Source organism: Trichechus manatus, unplaced genomic scaffold (genome assembly GCF_000243295.1).
Source record: "Trichechus manatus latirostris isolate Lorelei unplaced genomic scaffold, TriManLat1.0 scaffold00011, whole genome shotgun sequence".
NCBI lineage: Eukaryota > Metazoa > Chordata > Mammalia > Sirenia > Trichechidae > Trichechus > Trichechus manatus.
The window spans coordinates 10,555,207-10,582,621 of NW_004443947.1; the positions used below are offsets into that span (position 1 = coordinate 10,555,207).

At 46.5% G+C, this 27,415-nt stretch overlaps 1 protein-coding gene across 2 annotated transcripts in view; it reads right to left on the reverse strand.

The window, feature by feature from the left end:
- DOCK2 (dedicator of cytokinesis 2) overlaps positions 1 to 27,013 on the reverse strand; it is a 548,036-nt gene extending 521,023 nt beyond the window's left edge. Inside the window, exons 1-3 of one of the 2 annotated variants that reach the window (XM_023726512.1) lie at positions 26,884 to 26,904; positions 20,196 to 20,360; positions 4,599 to 4,682 (exon numbers count right to left, since the gene is read on the reverse strand). Coding sequence is in view for 1 of the 2 variants with exons in the window: in XM_004371215.2 (XP_004371272.1) it covers positions 4,599 to 4,682; positions 26,884 to 26,926 (127 nt within the window). In the remaining variant the exon portion in view is untranslated. Of the gene's footprint in view, positions 1 to 4,598; positions 4,683 to 20,195; positions 20,361 to 26,883 lie in introns of both variants that reach the window. The other variant, XM_004371215.2, reaches the window with a different exon arrangement.
- Between the last annotated feature and the right edge of the window lie 402 nt (positions 27,014 to 27,415).

Sequence of the window (27,415 nt, forward strand, 5' to 3'; positions counted from 1 at the left end):
ATAAAAATCTCAAATTTAATCTTATTTGTATCTAACAGAAGAAAGAGAAATCAAACTGAAACTGAAAGGAAATGTTGGGCTTCAATTAAATGCTTCTTCACCACAAGTAAGATTTCCTAAAAACTCCTCTAAAATGAATATATTTCTGGAAAGCATTAAAAGATTGGTGGGGTTAGGTTTTGTCAATTACATGTTTTATTTTTAAATGTTATTGATTGACATTCTATGTGAAAGTGATGTTATGAAGTTAATCTACTCTTTTCCATCCTCCTCCCCACTTCTTAATTCTATGTTTTTTTTATGTTGTTCAGGTACCTAACAATAAGTTTCTTTCTGGTAACCATAAACATCATGATTTTTAATGCCAGTTTTTGTAAATTGATATAATGGAACTCAATGCTCGCCACTGTCTCCTATTGTCACAGCTTTTTATTTTCTGTTGTTCTTGTGTTGTTAGCTGTCCTCAAGTGGGTACTAACCCACAGCGACCCTATGTAACAACAGAACAATTCTTCATTCTTTTATTTCAATTCCCCTCTTAGTTGGCGGGATTTTGTTGCTCAAGTAATTCTCTTCAAGAGGGTTTTATGGACACACCCATGTTCTTTCTACTATACCATTTTGACTAACTTTGACTAACAAACGCTGTGATTTTTACATTTTTTATATATTCAGAGGAACCATTTTTTTGTTTTTGTTTTCTCCCTCTGTCATAATAAACCCTGGTGGCATAGTGGTTAAGACCTACAACTGTTAACCAAAAGGTCGGCAGTTTGAATCCACCAGGCACTCCTTAGAAACCCTATGGGGCAATTCTACCCTGTCCTATAGGGTCACTATGAGTCAGAATCGACTGGATGGCAGCAGGTTTGTTTTTTTTTTTAATCCTAATAATCACAGGTAAAACTCCCCATCTACACAGCAGACAAAACCAGATCTGGCTTCAGACCCCTCCACAGCTCCCTCTCCAGTAGCTGCCCAAGGTCCAGTGGCCTCAGGGAAACCTTAAAACCAGTTGCCATCAAGTCGATTCCAACTCATGCAGACCCCATATGTGTCAGAGTAGATGTGTTCCATAGGGTTTTCAATGGCTGGTTTTTCGGAAGTAGATCACCAGGCCTTTCTTCTGAGACACCTCTAAGCGGATTCAAACCTCCAACCCTTCAGTTATTAGCTAAGTGTCTTAACCGTTTGCACCACCCAGGGACTCCCAGGGAAACCTTAGAACTCTATAAATCACATTTGAAAACTCTGTATGTGTACATGTGTATGCATGATTAAGTCCTAACAATTTGCAAACCAATTCTTCAGATATCTAGAATCATTCTAACAGACTTCTTAACATTGTATTTTCAAAGTAATCATGAAGTGGTAATGAATTACCAAATTAATATGCCCCGGCTCCTTCCAGAAAGGTGTTGTGGCTGCTTATTACAAGGACACATTAAAATAGGACTAATAAAACAGAATTAAAAGTGGAAAAGCAGAACCAAAGAAAGAGATTAGAAGCAAGGATGCTAATCCCAAAGACAAATAGCCAGTGCGGTCCTTCTGAGGGTCGGGGTGCAGTGCCAGGCAAGAGGGATGGTAAGGCTACGACTATAGGCAATCTCTGTTGGTGAGTTTAATGTCCTCAAGCTCCCTCTCCAGGGAACCTGCTTATAATGAACAAACACCAGTCTGAGTTTCACAATGTACGACAAAGAAAACAGTTACCGAAGATTTTTTTCACTGTCTTGGCAGGCATGGGGTGGAGGAGAGAATGTGGACTTGGGCATAGAAAACAGCCATTGGCTCTCTATGTGACCTTAAGCAAGTCATTTCTCCTCCCTGAGCCTCAGTTTCCTCACCTGTGAATACCTGTTTCTCAGGATGCAGCATTCAGGAGCACATAAGACCACCGTACTGTGGTGGCTTGCAGGTTGCTATGATGCTGGAAGCTATGCCGCCAGTATTTTAAATACCAGCGGGGTCACCCATGGTGGATAGCTTTCAGCAGAGTTTCCAGACTAAGACACTCTAGGAAGAAAGGCCTGGTGATCTACTTCCAAAATTTAGCTAATGAAAACCTTATAGAACATTGTCAGACTCGCTTGCTTTGGAAACATCATCAAGAGGAAATCAGTTGCTGGGGGAGGGCATCATGTTTGGTGAGGAAGAGGCCAGCAAGGGTGACAGAGACTGTCTTAGTCATCCAGTGCTGTTATAACAGAAATACCACAAGCGGATGGCTTTAACAAAGAGAAGTTTATTCTCTCACAAGTCCAAATACAAGGCATTAGCTCCAGGGGAAGGCTTTCTCTCTCTGTTGGCTCTGGAGGAAGATCCTTGTGATGCATCAGTCTCCCCTTGGTCTGGGAGAATCTCAGCACAGGAACCTCAGGTCCAAAGGACGCACTCTGCTCCTGGCACTGCTTTCTTGGTGTATGAGGTCCCCCTGTCTCTCTGCTTGCTACTGTCTTTTGTATCTCAAAAGAGACTGGCTTAAGACACTATCTAATCTCGTAGATCTCATCAATATAACTACCACTAATCCACCTCATTACATCATAGTGATAGGATTTACAACACACAGGGAAATCACATCAGATGACAAAATGGTAGACAATCATACAATACTGGGAATCATGCCTACCCAAGTTGACAGATATTTTGGGGGGACACAATTCAATCCATGACAGAGACCCTCAGTGAGATGGATTGGCGTATTAGCCACAACCAAACCAAAACCAAACCCATTACCATCGAGTCGATTCCAACTCATAGAGGCCCTATAGGACAGAGTAGAACTGCCCCATAAGGTTTCCATGGAGCACCTGGTGGATTCGAACTGCTGACAATGGACTCAAATATGCTGGTAATTGTGAGGATGACACAGGACTGGGCAATGTTTGGCACTATTGTAATAAGGTCACCATGAGTCAGAGCCACCTTAAAAGTAGCTATCCTTCTCTCTGCCCAGCACATAAAAGATGGTCAGGAGAGTTATTGTTGCGGTTATTTTCATTCTCTGCCCCTTGGTTTGACACATACAGTATGGTTATCTGCCTCTGGGTAGAAACGGGCCTGCGAAAGATAGGGTAGCAGTGAGGGAAGGGAGAGTGGGGTTTGGAATCACATATCCGAGTCTTTAGGAAAGTGTCTCCTCACCTCACCGCCACAGTCTCATTCACTCTGTGGGTAAAAGGTTTTAATTGGGTCCAGACCGGGATCTTCAGAGGCTGAAGGGCATGGTATCCCCTCATATAAAATCCAAACTAAAAACAATACTAAAGCATAAACCCAATGTAAGGGAGATGAACAAACTTCTCGTTTCCCCCATGATGACTCCCTGCAATGCTGTTTTGAAATATCAAATTCTTTTTACGAGAAAGTCCTTTTTGTTTGTTTTATGTGCATGCGTGCGTGTGTGTGTGCGTGCACACGTGCGTGGACACGTGCGTGCACACGTGCGTGCACTGCTGCATCAATCTGCAGAGAGAGCAGGGGGCCCAGTTGTCTTGGAAGTTGCATACAGCTAATCCCGCACTGGAGGTGATAATACCTGTCTCGTGGGTTGTTGTGAGGAGTTACTAGCATAAGGTGTTACAAACAACTCAGCACAGTACCCTGTATGTGGTAAGGACCCAAAGACAGCTATTCCTATAGGTAGCCTCCTTTCCCCTGGTTCCATGCTTCCCTTTGAGGGGGTCTCCTTAACAGTAGCACACCTACCTCTTGCCCCCCCTCCCGACCTGTCACTCCCATCCCAGGGAAGGAGGAGGGACTCATCTGATGGGTTCTCTGGCAGGGAAGGAACCAGGCCGCTCTGCTTTCTGCTTTGCTCTGACCCACCCAGAACCACTCATGCTATGCTCTCATACAGCAGGAATTACAGGACAGGCCCGGGGAGGGGGGACCTGTGGGGGTCCAGCTGGGCCAGTGGGGGGTGGGACAGCTGACTGACAGTGACACATTAACTAGCCCATTGGGCTCCTACACCCAAACCAAGCTTCTAATATCAATTTTATCAGCGACACAGGTGATATATTGATTTCAACTGAGTTTAAGGCCATTAGTCTTTGTGCAAATTTTAAAAAGCCCCTCCTCCTCACCACTACAGGTAGATGCAGCCCACCCAATAGACATAGAAGAAAGAGATGCTACTACGCCCAAGGCAGGCCTCCCAGCTGGATGCAAGGAGTGGGAGCTCACTCCCATGGCTGCATGCCTTTGTGCAGTGCACAAACTACACAATTGTGCATAACAGTCCTCCCAGAATCAAGGTTATAATTTATTGGCCTTTTCAAACCCTAATAATGCTTAGTTTCCTTTATAATAGTATTAAAATTAATAAAGAAGTGTATCCAGGAGGGGTCACAGGCCCAAACATTCCCAGGGCTGCGGCAAATTGAGAGCATTTAACGGACATCAAACCATCCAGTTTGCCTTCGCATTAAACGTAAATTCTTAAAAAAAAAAAGCATTTTTGTTCAGTAAATTCTAATTGCTAATATTATCAAAATGTATTTAGCAGCCCATACACAGGTACAGGTGCAGAAGGGGCTGAAGGCAGCACTGGGCCTCCATCAACTGCGGGCAGCTGGGCAGGGACTTACCTCCGCAGGTCTCCTGTATTCGCACCACATCTCCAATCTGCAGGGAGAGCTGGGGGACACCTTGGCCTTGGAAGTTGTATATGGCTGTGAAATGGAACAGAGAGGCAGCCAGGTGAGACTTCCAGATCCCTTGAATCCCTGCTCCCTCCTCCTCTGTGGCAGCCTCATTCCTTCTCTCCCTACAAATGAGCACTGAATATTCTCCTAGGCAAAACCATCACAGAAACCCACTGCCCACCATGGGAGTTAATCCAAAACCCAGCCTTGAACATGGAATACTCTCCTCTACCTTTTGCTCTTTATTAATTAAATTAACAACAAAACCAATGCAGCCCAATCATTGTCTACCACAGGAGTTAATCCAAACCCAGCCTGGACCCTACAGGCCTCCACTCATTAACCAACCTGACTCTCCCCAGCGCAAGGCCTCTACCCCAGCCTGAGTGACAGAAGGATATGAATGACAGCTACTGCACATTGACCTCCCACTGTCTGCCAGGTATGTGCTCAACACACCCTCCCATTCATCTCATCCTGTGAGGTCTAAACTAGGATCCCATTTTACAAGTGAGGAAACCGAGACACCGAGAGGTTAAGCAATTTGACCAAGGTCACCAGGCTACGAAACAGCAGAAAGATCGGTATTCAAATTCCATATTCTCAACCACTATGATAGTCTACAGAGCCCTGGTGGTGAAGTGGTTAAGAGCTTGGCTGCTAACCAAAAGGTTGGCCGCTCCTTGGAAACCGTATGGGGCAGTTCTACTCTGTCCTGTAGGGTCGCTATGAGTCGGAATTGACTCGACGGCAACAGGTTTGGTTTTTCGGTTTTTATGATTGTCTGCTTACTGTCCCCCAATTACTCTATCCTGGGGACAACAGCCTAAAATGCCAGTCTCTCCACCACTCAAATGCCACACAACCTTCATGCTCTAAGGAAGTCTATCTTTCTTCTACTCAATTGTTATGGATTGAATTGTGTCCCCACCACCACCGCAAAACGCCAGAATCCTAACCTGTATACTTGTGGATGGAATCCCATTTGGGAATAGGGTTTTCTTTGTTATGTTAATGGGGCCATATCAGTGTAGGGTGTGCCTTAAACCTAATCACTTCTGAGTTAAAAAAAGAGCAGATTAGATACAGAGGGGAACACATATTGGGGAAGACAGATGCCATGTGAAGATTGCTAAGAGCCAAGGAAGGCCCAGGGCTACTGATAAGAAAGAAAGCCATACCGCAGAGACTGTGATCAGGACTGGGAGAAAATAAATTTCTGTTCTTTAAAGCTACTGACTTATGGTATCTCTGGGCCTCACTTTCTTACACTGGGGATGCTAACAGTACCCATCTCACAGGACATTTAAATGAGACTGAGCCCAGGGCCTGAGGCATAGTGAGTGCTCAGTAAGGGGTAGCTGTCAATATCTGGTGATGAATACCTGAATTCAGTAAAGGAGGGAGCTCTGCCAGAAGGCGAACAGAACACACCGAGAATGCCAGAATATTCTGTAAAAGAGTGCAATGGGTTTGCTACAAAACTGGTAGAGAAAAAGAACAGAGAGAATGAGTGAAGCAGCAGAAGAAAAAAGCCAAGCTGGGCTGTAGGCAACGTTATCTAGGAAGTTCCACTGTATGGATGTAAAACCATAGGGACTGGGCCCAAGTCTCCCACCGTGTGGGTATAAACAGATGCAGGTGAGCAGCTGCCTTGTGGCATGTCAAATGCCCTACTATGTGCTGGTCCCCAAATCAGGCATCTTCAAGTCTTAGAGCTGTAAAAACTCTTGATTAAATGAGTCAACCCTTGTTTTCCAGAGGAGGAAGCTGAGGAATAAAAGATGGGAGAAACGAACCAGCCTGGACTTGGGACTCTGTCTCATCCCTGTGCCCTGGGCCCGCCATCACCATGACCACACGGCCTCCCAGGGTTGCCTCTGCCTCGCCGTCCTGACTTGGCCAGCTGGCCCCTAGGCATGCCCCATGCCCTGAACCTCCCTTTTTCAGCTCTCAACTAACCCCTCTTGGTTGACTGCCCTAGGAAATGCTTAGAAGAACTAATTCACTCTAGGCTGTGGAGGGTGACAATACCTCAAGCTAAAGGAATGATTTCAAACATGAGCAGAAGAGCCCTTACAGGCTGTTTAGTCCAAACTCCTACACCATTCAGTCCTTTCACCAAGGGTCCAAGTAGCCTTTGTAGGTATTCATAGGGATGGAAAATCTTGAAAAAGCTCGGGAGTTAAGAGCCTGGGTCTCTGGAGTTGGGTAGACCTGGCTATTGAGACCAGTTCTGCCATTTGCTGATTCTGGTCACAAGTCTGAAGTCCCTGAGTAGTGCAAATGGTTAACACACTCAGCTGCTAACTGAAAAGTTGGAGGTTTGAGTCCACCCAGAGGTGCCTCAGAAAAAAAGTCCTGGTGATCTACTTCCAAAAAATCAGCCATTGAAAACCCTATGGAGCCCATTTCTACTCTGACCCACATGGGATGGCCATGAGTTGGAATAGACTCAATGACAACTGGAAATGGTCTCAAGCCCAGAGCCGCAGCACGCAATGGCACAGATGGTGCCTGGCCCAAGGCAACCCAGACAAGACAGCCGTGGAGGCTAACATTCAGCCTGTAGTCTGCTTCCAAGGCCTGCCCCTGCCCAGGGGCTGTGTCTACCAGAAGAGCAGTGTCTTTCTGTAATCCACACAAAGGCACTGAATGGGCCACTGGCAGCCTTCTTGTGCAAGTGACTTCACCTTCCTGAGCCTCAGCCTCCCCAGCCATAGAATGGCGGCGAAAACGATCCCTCCCTTGCAGGGTTTCCAGGAGGCTCAGCTGAGTTGAATGCTCATAAAGAGCTTGACTCTGTCTGGCCCATAGTAAGCGCTCAATAAAGGATTGTTGTTGTTGTTAGTTGCGGTCAAGTGGATTCTGACTCATGGAGACCCATGTGTGCAGACGAGAACTGCTCAATAGGGTTTTCAAGGCTGTCACCTTTCAGAGGCAGATCATCAGGCCTGTCTTCCAAGGCACCTCTGGGCAGATTCGAACTGCCAACCTTTCAGCTAGTAGTCAAGCGCTTAACAACCTGCACCACCCAGGGATTCCCTCAATAAAATGTAGTTGCTATGATTTTTATTATCATTATGATTACCTCCTAAAGCAACCATTTGGAACACTAACTCATTTGGAGCCCTTCTTTATGTCACGTTTAAATCTGCTTCCCTGCAGTTTGCAACCAATGCTACTGTCGGTCAACACTGAATAAAATTAATCTTTGGTCCAAAAGCAAATGTTGAGATGGTCCTCATGAGATGCTGAGGCTTCTCTCCTCCTGCATAAACATGGCCTGTTTCTTCTTTCATTCCACACTTGGCCTGATTTCAAGCCTCTCCCCACACAGGCAGCTTGCACTTGGACATGCTCCAGTTTGCCCGTGTCCTCGCTTCACAGACTCCCACTCCCTGGTCCCTCCAGTCCCAGAGGTCTGGCCAGAATTTGCCACCATGGGGCTGTGGAAGCCACTGAGGTTTCTATCAGAAGAAAACCATCTATAATATGTGTTTGCCACTGGAACCAAAAACCCAAACCCCTTGCCACTGAGTGGATTTCGATTCACACAGGCCCTATAGGGCAGAGCAGAATTACCCCATAGGGCCTCCAAGGTGGATTCCAACTGCTGACCTTTTGGTTAGCAGCCATTGCTCTTACCCACTGTGCCACCAGGGCTCCATTTGCCACTGGAGTACTAGCAAATTAGGTCTGTTGATCAGATATCTGAGGATGAGGCAAAACTGTTTTTTTTTCCCTGACTGTCTCATCCATGGCTTTCCCCAAGAATCTCTTCCCTCGCCCTCTGCCCAGCTCTGTCAGGTGAGAAGGTTCTAATCGATGGGCTTAAGAAGATGTCTTGGATAGATTTTGCCCCTTGGTATTCAACCTGAAGGCTTGTGTTCATTCCAAGGATTCACATATGAAAATGCAAGTAACTGACGTTTCCATTTAATTTACAAATGTATTTCTGCCTTTGAATAACGGGTCTGTGTTCTTAAGGCTTCATTTCAGGAAAAGCAGACATCACTGACATAGGAAGTGGCTTTGCATACCAATACCTAATTCTGCTGTTTTCTAAATGACTAATAGGAAACTTTGAGCCAGAATGCCACTCCTTGCTAAAGCTTGATGGTTATCTCTGGCCCTCGCCTGGGTTGTTTCTGACCACCAAAGGAACAAGGCATCTTCTTCCCAGCTCCCTGCAGAGCCAAGCACTCTCAACTTTTGAGTAACAGATGGAAAGTGCAGAAAACATAAGGACAAAGAATAAACAAAAGTTGCTTAAATCGTAACTCCTCCACCCCACCCACCCACAGAAGACTGGCAAGTGGAAGAAGACTGCCCACAGCCCCACAGGCCCTCTGTCATAATCAAAGATACCCATTCCAGCTTCACCCTTCCTATGTGGTCTCACGTTCTGGAGAATAGTGACACCTTCTCCATGGAGGGCTTGGCCTCTCCCTGTATCACAGTACTCCATCCTGCAACCAAGGCAACAGTTGGTTACCGACAAGACCACCCAGACCAAAGTACTTAACGGCTGAGGATCAAAAGGGTGTCCCAATGGCCAGGGGGCCATCTGCAGTCATGAACTCAAAGAGGATTCTGCTATTGGAAATCCTGAGTTGGCAAGCCAGTAGGAGCAATGATTTTGAAGCAGGGAGAACTTTAAGAACCGTGGAAATCTAATCCACTGATCAGTCACCAATTGTACCTGAATGTATTGAAGTACTCTGCTCATCAGGCCCAAACGGAGAGAAATAAGGTAGAAATCGAAGACAGTGGTAGTTTAGTGATAGAATTCTTCCCTTCCATGCGGCAGACTAAGGTTTGATCCTCAGCCAACGCAGCTCATGAGTAGCCACCACCCTTCTGTCAGTGGAGGCTTATGTGTTGCTATGACGATGAACAAGTTGCAGCAGAGCTTCCAGATTAAGACAGACCAGGAAGAAAGGTTTGGCAGTCTACTTCCAAAAATTAGCCCGTGAAAACCCTATGGATCACAATGACCATGAGTTGGGAACCAACTGAACAGCAGCTAATAACAAGGTAAAAAAGTAAGTAAACACCATTGTTACAGCACTAATAGCTCATAGAAACAAAGGGGCATGGTGGGGAGAGTGTGAGCTTTATACATTGTTAGCAGCTAAATACAATGTTTCTCTTCAATTTGTAGATGAGAAAACTGAGGAATAGGGAAGGCAAATAGTTTACCCACTTAATGTTACATACACACACATACATATATATATGTGGAAGTCTGAATTCTAACCACTGCCCTGCTTCCCAAGAAAATGGTAAACCTTTATTGAGCACATACTATGTACTAAGAACTCATTCCACAGTTTTTCAACAAACATTCATTTAAGCACCTACTATGTGTCAAGTATTATTCTAGGTACTAGGGTTATAGTGATAGACAAGACAGACAAAATCCCTAGCATTTTTCTTCCATCAGTTCATTTAATCTTCACAGTGACCCTCCAAGGTCTTACCCTTCATGTAATAATGAGGAAATTGAAGCTCAAAGAGAGGTTAAGGAAGTTGCCCATAGCCACACAGCTAGAAAGTAATAGAAAATAGATTCAAATCCAAATCTGAGTCTAGAGTCCTTGCCTCCCTGATCAGGCCATTGTTGACATCACTTATTATTATATACGTACTGTACTTCTTTAAAAGCAGTCGTCATCAAGTCGATTCCAACTCATGACAATTCCATGTGTGTCTCAGAGTAGAACTGTGCTCTATAGGATCTTCAACGGCCAATTTTTCAGAAATAGATTGCCAGGCCTTTCTTCCGAGGCAACTTTTGGGTGGCCTTGAACCTCTGGTGTATAACCCTTTCTAGAAATTCCTCTAGGAGCCCTAGTGGTGCAGTGGTTAAAGCACTCGGCTGCTAACCAAAGTATTGGCCATTTGGACTACCAGCCGCTCCAAAAGAGAGAGATGTGGCAGTTTTCTTCTGTAAAGATTTGCAGTCTTGGAAACCTTATGGGGCAGTTCTACTCCGTCCTTTAGGGTCGCTATGAGTCAGAATCGACTCAATGGCATTGGGTATATATATTCCTCCAGGAGTTCCTGGGTGATGTAAATGGTTAACACACCCAGCTGCTAACTCAAAAGCTGAAGCTTGGAGACCACTCCATAGGGTTGTGGAGCACAATTCTACTCTGAAACACATGGGGTCACCATGATCCAGGGTTGTCATGAGCTGAAGTCCACGCAACAGCAACTGGTTTTACTGGTTGGCACTTGTTTATTGCCTGTCTTACCCTCCAGCCTCAGTGAGGGTGGAGACTGTGTCGTCTTGTTCACCACTGAATTCCCAGTGCCAAGAACAGAACTCAGCCCTCAGTAGAAGCTCAATCAATATTAATTAAGCTTTCAATAATTACTTGTTGAACTGAAAGGACATGAACGAACACAAAGGGCAGGTATATCCCTTCTTCTGGCTAAGCTCTTTTTTGCGTTTCTTGGGATTGCTTCAAGAGATGCTGACCCAGCTGGGCTGTCAGTTTTGACTGCAGCCATCAACTGCCCTGTGACCTTTCAAAATGGATTCATACCTCATCTGGGACCCTGCCATTTGCCGACATGTTTGAAAACAAAAGCTTCAGCCAACACCAAGTGTTAACAGAGTTTGGACACGTGGTCACAGAAGAGGCACAAAAACAATGGAGAAAAAATGTAATTGCCTGCAGCTCACACCTCCAGTCCCTGAGCTGGGGTTTGGAGGGTCTCCATTCCAGAGGGGAAACAGATCTAGCTGGCAGGCCCATTTTGGAATCAAGTGGCACCGGCTCATTGAAATGCACAAGCACTTTGCCTAAAATCCCTGGACAAGGTGTTGACAGCCACAGCCTCAGCACAGAGGCAATGTCCTGAATTTGCATCAGCAAGGCAACTGTAGTGACATAGCAGAAGCTTCTAGGGGCATCCAGAACTCAAACCCCGTTCAAGTCAGCAGTGAATGACGCGGGAGAACACAGGCAGAGGGTTGTTGATGTTCCTCCAACAACCAGGAGAGAGTAGAGGAAGTATAATAAAAGCTAACTCTACTGAACACTTGCTATGAACCAGACACTATTCCAAGGGCTTTGTACACAGTAGCCTATTTATTTACTCTGCACCACATTTCTTGTGGTGGGTACAATTATCATCATCTCTACCTTACAGATGAGAAAACTGAGGTAGTGTAAGGCCAGGTGACCAGCCTAGGGACACACAGTTAGGAAATAGCCGAGCAAGGATTTTATCCCAAGCAGGCTGGCTCCAGAGCACATTCCATTGCACCACACCGCCTCTCACTCATGGATATGTACTTACACCAGGTGCTTTAAGTTCCTTACTGGATCTGCAAACAGTTTTATGATCTGCGTATTCCTGTGCTCAGTTTTTAGTGGGCCAAAGTGGTATGCCTAGCCAACAAGAGGAAAGTTGGAATTCCAATGAGTCTTCTAAAATAGTGGTTCTCAACCAGAAGTGAGCTTGGCATCACCACCCCAGCCCAGGGTATCTGGCAATGTCTGGAGCTATTTCTGATTGTCACAACTTGGGAGGGGGGATACTACTGGTATCTAGTGGGTAGAGGCCAGGGATGCCACTGAACTTCCTGTAAGGTACAGGACAGTCCCACAACAAAAAGTATCCAGCCCAAAATGTCAAGAGTACTGAAGTTGATCAGAGACTTCATCCACCCGAGACCAGAAGAATTAGATGGTGCCCCACTAGCACCAATGACTGCCCTGACAGGGAACACAACAGGGAGTCCCAGATGGAGCAGGAGAAAGGTGGGATGCAGAACTCAAATTCTAGTAAGAAGACCACACTTAGTGGTCTGACTGAGACTGGAGGAACCCCAGAAAGCATGTTCCCTGGATTCTTTATCAGCCCAGAACTAAAACAGTTTCCGAGGCCAACTCTTCAGACAGGGATTGGACTGACTGTGGGACATGAAGTGATACTCGTGAGGAGTGTGCCTCTTAGCTCAAGTAGATACAAGACACTAAACGGGCAGCTTCCGTCCGGAGGTGAGATGAAAAGGCAGAGAGGGCTAGGAGCTGGTTGAATGGACATGGGGAATCAGGGGTGGAAAGGAGGAGTGTGCTGTCACAGTATGGGGAGAGCAATTAGAATCACATAAGAATGTATACATAAATTTTCGTATGGGAAAAAATTTAAAAAAATTTAAAAAAAGAGTGCTGAGGTTGAGAAATTCTACTCTAAAACATCATGCTGGGATTTCGCTCTCTCCTTTCCATCTCCCTTGCCTGCATGCCTGTAGGCACATGCACACACACTCACATACACATTCGCACACACTCTGGGGCGGATTAGCCAACAGGCAAGGTAAGCACAGTGCTGACATGTCTGACGGTGCTTATCTTGCTCACCAGATCATCTGTAGTGAACAATTTCACATTGTTTCACCACATCAAAGATTCTGCTCCTAGGTAGGACTGGCATGTCTCTCTCCCAACCCCACAGCACCTTCTTACAGAATCAAAGCCTGTTTTCAAGTTTACAATCCCTGACAAGGACAAATTACCCAGTAAGCAAGGTAATCGGACCCTGCACGTACTCATACACTCCCACACACACTAAAGAGTGAGAAAAGAGGCTTTACGATGAAATCAACCAAATCAATGCCCCCTCCAATGCACAGCGTGTCTAGCCCTCTTGAAAGGTAGAAGATGGGGTGAGCAGGATGGCTCCTGCTCTCCTGGAGCTTTTGTGAAATTCTAGTTGAAGAGACAAAATGAACACACAAGAAACAAGGAGCCATCTTGAAAATGAAGGGCTAAGCTGTGTGGTGGTGTCACCCAGGCCATATCAGCTGTAAGCTCTCAGAGGACAGACAGCAACAGAGGCCCCATGAAGGAAGTGAGACTAGAGGGAGAGGGAGGGGCAGAGGAAGGGCAAGAGGAAGAACTGAAGTGAGAACCCTTGAGGAGGTGACGGGGTAGGGGGAGAAGGGAAGGGAAATTAGCTTGGTGTATTCACAGGCCCAGAAAGGGACGAAGCAGGGCCATTCTAATGGAGTCTCAGGGTGGAGAACTGCGGGACTCAGTGCAATGATCAACTGTAGGGTTCCAGGTATTTATCAGAAGAATTCAAGAACACCCCATTTATTGCGAGCTGCTCTCACAGGACCTAGCCTTCTGACAGGGAAGGGGGTGAGGTAGGGAGACAAAGGCTAGATGAGGCAGCTCAGCCCATATGTACCCTATGAAGCCACCAGATAGTAAAAATCTCATCATTTCTAACCTGCCCTACCCACTGTCCTACCTATCACCCACCTAACCATCCACCCATCCATCAATCTATACCCATCCGTCCATCCATCCATCCTTCCATCCATCCATCCTCCCATCCATCCATCTATCCAATCAACAAATACTAATTAAGCATCTGCTCTGTGCCAGGCACGCTATGCTGGAGAAGACCAAGAGCCACAGGCTCACCATCATGGCATTTACATTCTGGGAGGATCCCAGATAATTAAACACAAAGCTGCAATGAAATGTGATGGTGACGCCAGGAGCTAGAGAAACTTGTAGCAAGGAGTGCGCACTCTCTGACCTGGGAAATGGGGGCACTAGTACCATCGGTTCTCTTTGCCACCTTGTACATGAAGAGATAACTACCAAATTGTAAACTTCCTAATGGCAAGGACTATGTTTTGTTTAGCTCTGGGTCCCAATTCTGAGATCAAGACCATCACTTAATAGAGACTTACTGAACTTAATTGATCTGAATAGATGATAAAAATAGTTTTTTGACTCCTGGCAGCTCCTGGTTCTAAGAATTCACATCTTGGGTAGAATGCCTTGGCCCTGTGTCTTGTATTAGTTTACTAAACGTTACTCAGCACCTTTTACCAGGGACCTGAACTGGGACATGACTGGGCTTTGACGATATTGTAATGCAGAACTGCATATGTCACATTTTTTGTGGGCAGAGGGTTTACAGCTTCCATCAGATTCCCAAGGGGTCCCATGTTGCAATAAATATTAGTTTCTCTGACCTACCATGTTCCTGCTATGGCATTGGGTGCTTGATGGACTCAAAGTTGACCCCAATAGGGCCTTGCCCTGAGAGAATGCACCCTCTAGTGGGGGAGATGATATGTAGCTACATAACCAAAAGACAAGGCAAAAAGTGAGGACTCCAATAGAACAGAAAGAGGTCTCTTCCAGGGATGAGGTGTGAGAAAGCTGCCTGAGACAGGCTGCATTTCAATGAGACCCTGAAGTCCCAGGAAGAGAAAACTGAATCCTGCAGAAACTGGGGAGCAGAAGAAGGGAAGAGTGACAGCATTCCATGAAGGGAAACAGCCTGAGCAAAGAAACAAGAGGTGAGCTGGAAAAAGTTACTTTAATGTGTCTGAAGCACAAAGGCATACAGGGTAAAGAAAGAAATAAGGCAGAGAAAGACGGTCTATGGAGGACTGTTTAGTTGGCTGGAGAGTTTGGAGGCTAGTCTCCAGGTAACAAGGAGCCACTGTGGCCTTTGTATAGGGGAGTCCTTGTTGTTAGTAGTAAAGATTACAGGTTCTAGGGCCACATCCCGGGGTTCAAATCTCTGCTTCAAAATTATTTTCAACCATGTGATGATCTGCGATTGACTCTCTAAACCCCAATCGTAAAAGGGGTATGACATCGACACTGTCTACCTCAAAGTTTTTGGGAAAATTAAATAAAATGGGGAAGACTTTTGGTACGCAGTTATATGTGCATGCTGGGGAGAGGTGGGCCACAGAATGGGTTGTCTTATACTGTCTTATAGGGTCGCTGTGAGTCGGAATTGACTTGACGGCAACATTTTTGTTTTTTTATACTATCTTTAAAAAAAAAGCTGATTTTCATGGATAGGGTAGGCAGCAGCAGACAAGAATTTAGAGGTGTAAGGCCCTGCCAGCCCCCAAGTGTCTCCTCCACCCATCACCACAGCGCTGTCGCTTTGATCTACCAGGTCTGAAATGTTCATCGGGAGGGGCATTTGGCATTTTTCCTCAGCGTTGGGACGCAAAAGTGGAGGCAGTGTCTCCAGAAAGTCACTTTTAACTGACCAGGCAGCCCGTTTGGGGAGAGAGGTGGGCTCTAAGGGCCATCCTGTTCCATTTAGCTATCTGAATGAATTTCCCAGTCATTGTCCCTGTGAAATTAGGGGAGGCCTGAGTGCACTGGTGTGGGTGGCAGAGAAACAGTGTGAGATGGGTCTAGTTATGTGGAGGGGAGAAGAAGCTTACAAGCAATAAGGTCAAGCACAGGAGGCCAGGAAAGGGGTACAAAGGTCTGCTTCAAAGCCCTTTGGGAACATAGAAGTAAAATGATAAAAGGAACTGATAAGGGCTCTAAGGATGATAGGAAAGATGGCTGAATACCTGGGTCCTTGCGAATGACTCTACCTTGTTGTTATTGCTACTGTGCACCAGCGAGTGGATCCCAACTCACAGCAACTCTGGAGGAAAGAGTAAAACTGCCCCAAATTGTTTCCTAGGCTGTAATCTTTATGAGAGCAGATCGCCAGGTCTTTTCTCCCACAGAGTCACTGGTGGGTTCAAACCCCAGAGCTTTCAGTTAGCAGTCACGCACTTAACCATTGCGCCACCAGAGCTCCTTATGACCCCACTCCAGCAGTAATATTAAGTGTTATAAATAATAGCCAGTGTAGAGAGGGCTTATGCTCTGCTGGCGTCACTAGGCTCCTTATCACCTTGGGCCATTAACACAACCTGTTGCCTCTCTCAGCTCCTCACCTCCTTGGTTTCTACTCTTCCTCCAGCTCAAATGCCAGCTCCTCAGAGAAGATATCTCTGACCATCCCATCTAAAGACAGTCCCCATCTCCACCCCATTGTTAGTACTAACCGCACCTTAGTCTTTTGCTTCAGAGCCCTTATACAATTTATATTTATTCCTTTGCTGTCGTATGTTTAACAACTACTGCCCCACTTGAGTTTAAGCTTTGAAGGGTCCTTGTCTGTTTCATTCAGTATCATACAGTCAGTACTTGTCCTAAAGCAGAGACTAAATGAACCTCTCCTTGAATGCTGAATGAATGAATGGATGGATGGATGAGTGCTTGCAATGCGTTATCTCCTTGAATCGTCATGTTGTTGCTGTGTAGACAATCATAAAAATCAAAAAAACCAAACCTGTTGCCATCAGGTCAGTTCCAACTTATAGTGACCCTATATGACAGAGTAGAACTGCCCCATAGGGTTTCCTAGACTATAATCTTTATGGGAGCAGATCGCCAGGTCTTTTCTCTCGTGGAGCCGCTGGTGGGTTTGAATGGCCAACTGCACTACTAGGGCTCCTTTTTTCTTTGTTTCTTTTTTTTTATTGTGCTTTAGATGAACGTTTACAGAGCAAATTAGTTTCTCATTAAACAATTAATACACATATTGTTCTGTGACATTGGTTGGCAACCCCACAACATGCCAACACTCTCCCCTTCTTGACCTTGGGTTCCCTGTTACCAGCTTTCCTCTCCCCTCCTGCCTTCTTTTCCTTGCCCCTGGGCTGGTGTGCCCATCGAGCCTCATTTTGTGTTATGGGCCTGTCTAATCTTTGGCTGAAGGGTGAACCCAAGGAATGACTTCAGTACTGAGTTAAAAGGGTGTCTGGGGGCCATACTCTCAGGGTTTCTCCATCTCTATCAGGCCAGTAAGTCTGGTCTTTTTTTGTGAGTTAGAATTTTGTTCTACATTTTCCTCCAGCTCTGTCCAGGACCCTCTGTTGTGATCCCTGTCAGAGCAGTCAGTGGTGGTAGACAGGCACCATCTAGTTGTGCCAGACTCAGTCTGGTGACCAGGGCTCCTTTGAATCCTCATAAAAACTTACAATTCAACTTCTAGCATTACTCCCCTATCACAGACAGGAAAAAAGAAAGAAGGAAAGAAAGCCACCCAGGAAAATCTGTTAGTACAATGATGGTTTAGTGGGAAAGCCCTGGACTTGGATTCAGAAAATCTAGCTTCTAGGTACATCTCTTTTCCTTCCTGGCTGGGTGAACTTGGGAGAGTCGCTTCAACTCTCTGCTCCTCAGTCAGTTTCCTCATTGGTGAGATAACGATAAAAATTCCAAGCTCTCAGGGCAGATATGAGGGTTAAACATAACAGCACAAGTGCTCTGTAAATGCACCATGCTATAAAAAGACGAGGCAATGCTATTATTAGGACGATGTTAATGACAACATAGAGAAAGGGCTTAACTACGGAAGTCCTGTATGCAACTCCATTGTTCCAGCTGCCCAGACCCAAACCCTTGACTCCTCGCTTTCTCTCATGCCCACATCCAATCCATCAGGAAAACCCCATTTGCTCCACATACGACACATACATCCAGAATCTAACGACACCTCACCATCTCCACTGCACTACCAGCCTGGTGGAGACACAACCATTCGTTGCCTAGATTATTGCAGCAGCCGCCTCACTGGTCTCTCTGCTTCCACATTTAATTCCCCTCTATCTACTTGCCATAAGACTGCTAGAATTATCCTTTAAAAATATAAGACAGATCATTCTACAATTCTGCTCAGAACTCTACCATATTCCCCCTTCCATTCAGAGTAAAAGCTAAAGTCCCTACCACACCTACAAGGCACTACTCAATGTGATCTCCCCTCGCTGAATCAGCTCCTATTATTCTGCGCCTTTACTCCACCCCAGCCACAATGGCCTCCCACACATCAGAGGGGCTTCCTCCTCGGAGCCATTGCATTGACTGTTCTACCTGGAACATTCTTTCCTACGACAAACCCCTTAATGCCACCACCACTAAGGCAAGCAGCAAAATCCTTCTTCCTGGGCAAACCCTCAGGGTTCAGTGGGCAGCAGGTATGCCACTCTGCCACAGCCCACTATTTATGAGTCAGGATCCTTCCAGGCCTTGTGCTGCCCTCACAAATGTCTGCTAAGCATCTGCATTGTCCAGACCCTGAGCTGGGTCCTGGAGTACCCACACCAGTCACACTGTCCACCTATGCCTCCTTCCATTACCCAATTTTAGGTTTTGCTCCAAGGGACTACGTGTTGTCAGGGGAGCTCTGAGTGCCCTGGATTAGTATGTAGAGAAGGATCTAGAAATGTGCCCACATCATCAGCCCTATTCCCTTCCAGCCCCAGCTTCTGCAACTTTCAACCAATGCAGAAGCTGACAGTGTCCTGGTAGGGGCCAGAGGACAGGAATGCCTTTCTCCAAGGAGAACTAAAAACAGAGTGAGTCTTAAGCAGCTCACAAACTCAGCCTGACTGCTTTTCAATTCACACCAATTAAAGGAAGTGAGGAGAAGGGGGAAAATGTCTATTAAAGGGAATATCTGTGGTGTCTCTACCCAGATTCCTCTGGAGTTGGGTGGCGATGAACATTATCATTCCCCATTTACAGAACATATGCTACAGAACACAGGGTGTGGCATCCATGTGTAATTGACTATTAAATTAAAGGTCTGTAAGCTTTTCTAAAACAAATCCAAGGGTCCAGAAGTTAACAGAACATTACAGTGGCTACAGTGCCTATCTCAGAATACAATAGCAATATAAGGATGCTGATGTCAGAAGGAAGTGAGGCTTAGAAAACACCATCTGTCATCCAGGCTCATTCAGACACACGATCATTGGGGCAGGATGGCCACTGACTAATGAGAGGTCCATAAACCGAGGCCTTAGGACAATCTCCACAATTGGACTCAAAATAGCTGCCCTAGCAGGTACTCCTAAACATCCCCCAAGTTGCTGATGCATCAAAAAGTAAGAGACCCAGACACTTAGGAATTGGTGGTAGGAAGGAATTAAATTTCCAATCCATGTGTTTTCGTTACCTCCAGACTGATTCTGTAGACCAATCCAAAGACACAGTTTGCCTCTGTAACAAAGACATATTTACTAAGATAATTCCAAGCATTTCTGTTGGAATCCTTTTCCCCATAACTCCTCAGAGGACTACTCAGACCATTTAATTTAAATGCCCTTCACCTCCCACTGTCCCCCCACCAAACACACACAATATTGTCATTCATGGAACCACGTTTCATTAATTATTACAATAGCACATAGCACAACTTGTAATTATATATTTATTTGTTTATAAATTTCTTTTCTGTCTTCCCCAAGAACTACAAGCTCCAAGAGGGCAGGAACCATATTAGTCTAGTTCTAGCAAGCTCAGTGTCTCGCACAGTGCTTGGCATATAGGAGACGCCTAATACATATTTAAGAAATAAATGAAAATGAATGAATGAGTGAAAAATGAGAGTGTGAATGAATGAGTGAAAAAGTGGGAGCATGAATGATGTTCGCTATCCCTTAATTGTGGACTTTGGCAACAAGAACTGGCGTCTCTGTGGTAGAATTCTGTGCTCGGTGTTTTTGGGATATATGTTCCACTCCTGCCTTCTCCACAGAGAATCTGTCCACACCCACAGCTCCTGCTGGATGAGCCGCAAGTCACATGAGCCCACTCCATAGCTACAGCTCATTGCACCAGGCAGCGGCAGCACCCTGAGCAGAGTGGGGTCCGTTCCGAGGTTGGCACTGACCTCTTAATTGGGTGGCCTTTCTTGAAAAGGTGAGTCGGGCCACTCAGATCTTCTGTCTTGGGATTTTGAACAAATAGACACAGAGAGAAGGTTCAGTAGATGCTTAAACTGCAAGGCCAGGCAGAGCTGGAGCTGGTTGCATGCAGAGCCACCATCATGGAGTTACTGGAATATCAGAATTATGAGGGAGTGGAGGAATCAGAGGGAACTGGTGAGGAGAAAAAGAACAGAGCCCATGTGTTTAGTAAAGCAAAGAAGACATGAGAAGAGAGGTCCAGGTTTACAGAGCAGGCTGGCATCCCTGTCCCCCTGCCCTCACCAGGACACCGTCAGCTTCTGCACTGGTTGCAAGTCACAGTTGCAGAAGCTACAGCTGGAGGGGGATAGGTCTGATGATGTGGGCACATTTCTAGATCTGTCTCTATGAACTGATCCAGGGCACTCAGAGCTCCGCTAGCAACACACAGTTTCTTGGAACAAGGACTGGCTGCTTGTGGATTCCCATGGGATTCCCGTGACCTGTGAAATATATGCCCCCTCATACACACACACACACCATCCTCTTTTTTGAGTGAATTTTGTTCCTTGTAACAAGAACCCTTGCCATAAGGGACTCAAGCAAGCAGTGCCCACTCCAAATCTGTCAGTCTGCGTGAACCAGCTCTGTCCAGGGCCCTGGGATACAACAGCATCACCTGGAGATGGTCATGGGTTCTTCCATACTCCGCAACCAAGATGTGGAAAAGACTCTTTATCTGCTTTTACAGAGCCTTTCAAATAAATCTTTCCCTGGGAAATTAAGGGAAAACAAAAACTTTCCCAGCACCACATATACGCCCAGAACCATAACTAGAGACAAGACAAGTTGCATACAGAACAGGTTCCGTAGCAAAACTGAAGGCCCAACACAAATCCACCTGGCTGGCACAATTTCTGGTTAAGCAAATCTTTTTTCTACCCTTACCTTCCATCAGAGTACCCTTGCTTTGACACTTTCTTTTATAGTCCTTAAACACCATGTCATCCTCAATATCCTTTCTCTCCTCCTTCCTTAGGAACAGAACTCCTAATTTTTAGCTGGATCCATGGCTGACTAGATTACAGACTATATCTCCTAGCTTCCCTTGCAGCTGGGTTTGATCATGTGACTACATGTTAGCCAACAGGATATAAGAGGAAATGCCAAGCGTGCCTCTGGGTAAGCGTCCTTAAAGGGAAGGGTCATGACCTTCTTGTTCCCTTCATCCATCTTGCTGGCTGGAAGGTGCACCTGACAGTTGAAGCTTAAACAGCCAGCTTGGTCCAGGAGGTAAAAGCCACATGCCAAACAAAGATGGCAGTGCAGGAGATAGTATGAGCCGCCCTACTAGCTCTTCACTCACCATCTCTGGACTTTTTATGTGAGATAGAAATAAACTTCTAGCTTAGTTAAGCCATTCTTTTGGAGGTTTTCTGTCATCCATAGCCAAACTTAATCATAACTGATACTATTACTTTTTCTTTCTATCTCTTCCTTTTCTGCCCTCCCTTCTCTCCTCCACAGAGAAAGCTCTCATCACTGACAGATTCTCGGGCAGAGAAGTTTAAGATAGTGAAAGCTATATGGTAATGTTAACTGTAAGTGGACTCCTGCTAGATTAATTAATCAAACAGTCAGCAGACAGGTAAACTTGTCACCCACTTCCCTTCTACGTTCAATCCCTGCCCCCACCCCATTAATTATATTAACTTCCTACAAGACACATTTCTGCTCAAAAACTCCAGGAGCTACCCAGTGCTCACATAATGAAGTCCACAGTCATTAGCTTGGCACTCAAAGCCCCTTACACTCCGGCCATAATCTACCTCTCCAATGTTCTTTTTCACTACAAATATTTACTAAAACCAGACTGGAAAATTTATTGTTTCGCCCAAACGCCATATGCATTCCAGCCATGATATTCCCCCTCTTAGATGCCCTCCTGGTGTACGCAAAGGGCCTGGGGTCTGCAGTCAACTGAATTTAAGGCCCAGCTCTAGTACTTCCAAGTTATGTGGACTCTGGGCCTTGGTTTCCTCATCTGTACAATGGGAATAATAATAAACTGTCTCACAAGGGTATTCTGAAGCCAAAGATGCTGCATGAGACTCACTCTCGCCAACCATAACATACTTATAAGACATGACTGTCTTGAAGCTGGCATTAGGATGTGTTACCCTGTGTCTCTCTCAGCTCTGCAACTATTCACTAAGTCCCCTGACCTCAGTCACTAATAACCATTGAATCAGGCACAGTGCTTAGTGCTCTACATGCATCATCTCATTAAATCATCACAACAATCTCATGAGATAGTATTATTATTATCCTCTTTTTATAGATGAGAAAACAATCCCAGATTTGAACTCAGTTCTGACTTCACAGCCCAAGCTTGTAACCTTACACATAATTCCTGGGGGCAGAGGCTGCACCTTTTCTTACTTTGTAGCCACACTGCCTGTCCATGGAAGATCCTTCCAGAGGGCACACTTCTAACTGAGAGTTCTCTCTGGCACTCTGGTGGCTCACATGTTAAAACTGCAGCAACAAAGGAAAATAACCTGGCCAGGAATCTACATGAGGATCACCAGACAGCAAGATAACCAAGAAAGCAAGTGCTTCTGGCAATGAAGCGGACTCCTGTAAATCCAGCCCCCAGACAAGTAGACAACGGCAGACCTTGTCCATTAGATCACAGGAAGGATGAATAAACGCTACTCACTCTAAATAAGAGAGCGATGGGAAAGCAAAGCTCAGGTCTCCTTGTGGTAACAGCAAAGCAGAGCTGAATCTTCACAGAACAGGACAGGATAGAGCTCTGGGGAAGGTCCAAGAATCCCCCTAATCCCTTGCGTGGCTCTGGCTCTTTGTCTTCTTCCAAGTCCCCATACTCATTGTTGTGGGATGAGTTTGTGTCCTCCAAAAAGATATGCTGAAGTCCTAACTACCAAATCTATTGCCCTTGAGTTGATTCCAACTTACAGCAACCCTCTAGGATGGAGGAGAACTGCCCCGTAGGGTTTCCAAGGAGTGGCTGGTGGATTCGAACTGCCAACATTTTGGTTAGCAGCCAAGCTCTAAACCACTGAATATGACCTTGTTTGGAAATAGAGTTGTCTTAGTTATCCAGTGCTGCTATAACAGAAATACCACAAGTGGATGGCTTCAACAAACAAGTTTATTCTCTCACAGGCTAGGAGGCTAGAAGTCCAAATTTAGGGTGTCAGCTCCAGGAGAAGGCTTTCTCTCTCTGTCGGCTCCAGAGAAGTTCCTTCTCATCAATCTAAGAGCTTCTCAGATCAGGGACCCCGGGTCCAAAGGATGCACTACTCGCCTGGCTCTTGTTTCTTCGTGGTATGAGGTCCCTCATGTCCCTCTGGTCACTTCTCTCTTTTATATCTCAAAAGAGATTGATTTAAGACACAACCTAATCTTGTAGATTGAGTCCTGCCTCGTTAACATAACTGCCACTAATCCCACCTCATCAACATCGTAGAGGTAGGATTTACAACACACAGGAAAATCACATCAGATGACAAAATGGTCGACAATCACACAATACTGGGACTCACAGCCTAGCCAAGTGGACGCACATTTTTGGGAGACACAATTCAATCCATGACAAGGGTCTTTGCAGATGCAAACAAGTTAAGATGAAGTCATATCAGATTAGGGCAGGGCTGCTGTCCTTATAAGAAGAGGAGAGGACACACACAGAGAGAACTCCATGTGATGACAGAGGCAGAGGTTAGAGTGATGTATCCACAAGCCAACAAACTCCAAAGAATGCCAGCAGCATCAGAAGTCAAAAGAAGGGTGTGGAATGGATTCTCCACTAGAGCCTTCAGAGAAAGCATGTTCCTGTTGACACCTTGATTTTGGACTTCTAGCCTCCAGAACAGTGAGAGAATAAATTTCTGTTCTTTTGAGCCACCCAGTTTGTGGCAATTTGTTATGGCACCCTTAGGAAACTAACATACACATTATCTTAAAAGCTCATCATAAAAGAATGCTTCAAAAGTATTAATACCTGGACTTACAGTGAGTGAAACTAGAGTGCAGATCAATCTGCAAATCATGACGGTGTCAGAACTAGAACCCAGCCACCCTACTCCCAGGCTATTGCTCTTTTAATTGGATGACTCAGCTTGCCCATCTCACTATTACCTAAGCCTTGCCTTTCCCTTCATCCACCTGGAGTCTGCAGCTGAAGAGTGGAGATAACTTCCATTAGTTCTGACATTCATCTGCAGGGATTCCTTTGATGGACAGGCACCTAACAAGTGCTTTTCTGGCCCCCTAGAGGGTGACAGGCCTTATGACCACCCCCCCCCCCATAAGTTAGAACTGTCATACCCAAACTCAAACCAAACCCACGGTCATTGAGTCGATTCTGACTCATAGCCACCCCACAGGGTTTCTGAGGCTATAAATCTCCATGGAAGCAGACTGCCACATCTTTCAACTGAGGAACCGCTAGTAGTTTCGAACCGCCAACATTTCAGTTAGCAGTCGACTGCTTTAACCACTGCACCACTGGGGCTCCTTACATTGTTATAAGTATGTGTAAAAAATGTCAGTTATACCACCAGTTCAAGAAATCTCTGAGGTTGGGGCCTAGCAGAGTTCCCAACCCCTGAGTCAACACAGGTGGTACTTCCTCTGCTAGGGAGGGTGAGAACCCCCTGCATCCTGTAGCCTCATCCCATCCTGCAACAGCACACCCTCAACTGTGCCCCCATGAAGGGGACAAAGTCTAACATAACAGTATATACATTTAGTGAACATTACTTGGTGCAATCACCATTCTGCGTACTTTACGTGGACTAACTCATTAAGTCCTCCCACAATCCTAAGAAGCAGGTGCTGTTTTCACGCCCATCATACAGACATAGAAACTGAGGCCTGGAGAGGTAAGTAAGTTGGCCAAAGTCATAGAGCTGGGAAGTGTTGGAGGCTGGAATACAAGAATAGACAGTCTAGTACCTGAGCTCGTGATCTTTACCACCATAGCACAGGAGATTCACAGCTCCTGGGACAGTGGGTGGGGGCTCTGGTCTGACACACTCAATCTTCTCCCCACCCCCTCCCCATTAACTGCTATAGTTACCTTGGACTTCAAACTTGTCCTCTGTCTGCCTAGGCACCTTTCCTCCTCTGTGCACCCAGCCCCGTCCACACTGACTTCAGCACAAATCTAATCGTGCCCCTCCCCTCCTCAGAAACCCTCTATGGCTCCCCACTGCCTAAGTAGAAAAAAAACCCAACTTCTCAGCCTGGCATTCACAGTCCTCCAAAATGTGACTTCAATTTACTTTGAGCTTAATCGTTCCCTTCAATGCACCCTCTTCTCAAGACAAAAGGTGCTACTAGTTCTTCTCTCCTGGCTCTGCCCTTCATATTTAGCTTTCACCTTCTCTACCACACTGTCTCCCCGACCACCCCGCCACCTGCGCCACCAAACACACATAGGACCTGTCCCCTGCAAAGATTATTAGACTGATCCTCCCAGCTGGAAAAGCCAGAGTTAGAGAAACTTTGAAGTTTGGAGTCTTTAGTGAGTCTAGTTCAAACTCCCCATTTTATAGATGGAGAAATTGAGATTGCTTGGCTAATGTCAGTTGTATGACTTATTGATGGCACACGACAACAATTTGTTGTATGGATGGGGAAAATTTATCTTCAAATGCCCAGTAAATGAATGGATAAATGTTGAGCGCTCCAGGGTGGTGTTTCTAAACAGTGGCCTTGGGACCTCCCCCGGCAGCCAATCACTCTTGGCACTTGAGTACTCCAACCCCTGACCTCCTGAAACCTCATCTCTGCGGGTCATGCCTGGTATCTGCCTGTGTAACAAGCTACAAGGCGATTTTTAAATTCACACGTAAGTTTGAAAACCACAGTGCTTGTATGGGGGTTGCACAACAGATGCCACTTAGTAGAAAGAGTCCCAGTACCTGACGGCCTCCCTTCCCCCAGTCGCCACTTCCGCCCCTGAGCTTGAGGCAGAGGCCTCTGGGAGTTTAGATGGCTGAAGCTGAAGAGGCTGGCTTCTAGCTTATCCTCAGATAACCTGGCATGCAGCCTACCTCTTCTGAGGCTCCCGGGGCTGAGTGAAGGGTCCCATCCTCCAGCCCCACACCCCAAGCCTGCAGAGCCCTCTGGATGCTCTGCCAAATCAGAGGTCACCTGACCCAGGAGGAACAGGCAGGGGAAGCAGCAGATGGGTGTCCTTTTAGAGAGGGCTGGAGGGAAGCGTGCCGGGCCGACAAGGCCCAGCCTGGGAAGAGAGCGGTCCTCCCTCTAGGAGGCCAAGTCTCCAGAAGGGGCAATGGAGTCCACTTCTTGGAGCGCTGAGCCTGGAGCGTGCGGCCAGGTTGCCAAGCGCTCGGCTCGCCCACTTCTCTGACATGCATAAACGACTGGGGGAGAGGGCTACCGGCCGGTGCTCTGGCGCAAGGGAGAGGGCGCGGGCTGGGCGCACCTTTCTCTCCCTCTGCCTCCACTTCCCCGCCTAGCTGGCCCGGCAGCAGACTGAGGGAGCCACTGCGCTCTGGGACCCTGAGTCAGCACGTCCTGCCCATGCCCGCGCCGCTGGTCCGCAGCATCTTCCTGGGTGCCCTTCTCCCACCACCTGCCCTGCTCCTTGCGGCAGACCCATGCCCCACCTACCTACGCCTTGCCGCTCCTTGTCAGTTTTGCGCCAGGGGGCCATAGTTGGGTCGGGGGCCTGTGGGCACTGGGCGTCGTCTTGTGGGGAAGCCGGCAGGGGGTGGCTAGGCGCTCTGCCGGGCCCCACTTCCTTCCTCTTTTCAAACTCCCTCTCAGGGACCGCCCTCCCCTCTCCGGGGCTCCCCGCTCCCTCCTCCTCCCTCTCATTGGGCAGGGGCACACTGGAAGGCTAGCGGCTAGAAGGACCCTGCAACCCTGGGAGACACCCCAACTTGTCTCCTCCCCAAGCGGTACTCAGACAGGTACCTGGGGCCACACAGGCCACCACAAACGCAGAAGTTTTCCTGATTCCTGAGCCAAGTGATTGAACTCAGGTCCTCTTCGTCAGCAAGAGTTTTGGTGTCACATCTGGGTTAAAATCCAGGCTCTGTTGCTTCCTTATCAGTGTGCAACCAGGCCAAGTTACTCGGTTCTTTAAAGCTTCAGTTTTCTCATCTGTAAAATGGGATAATAATACCTACTTCATATGGTT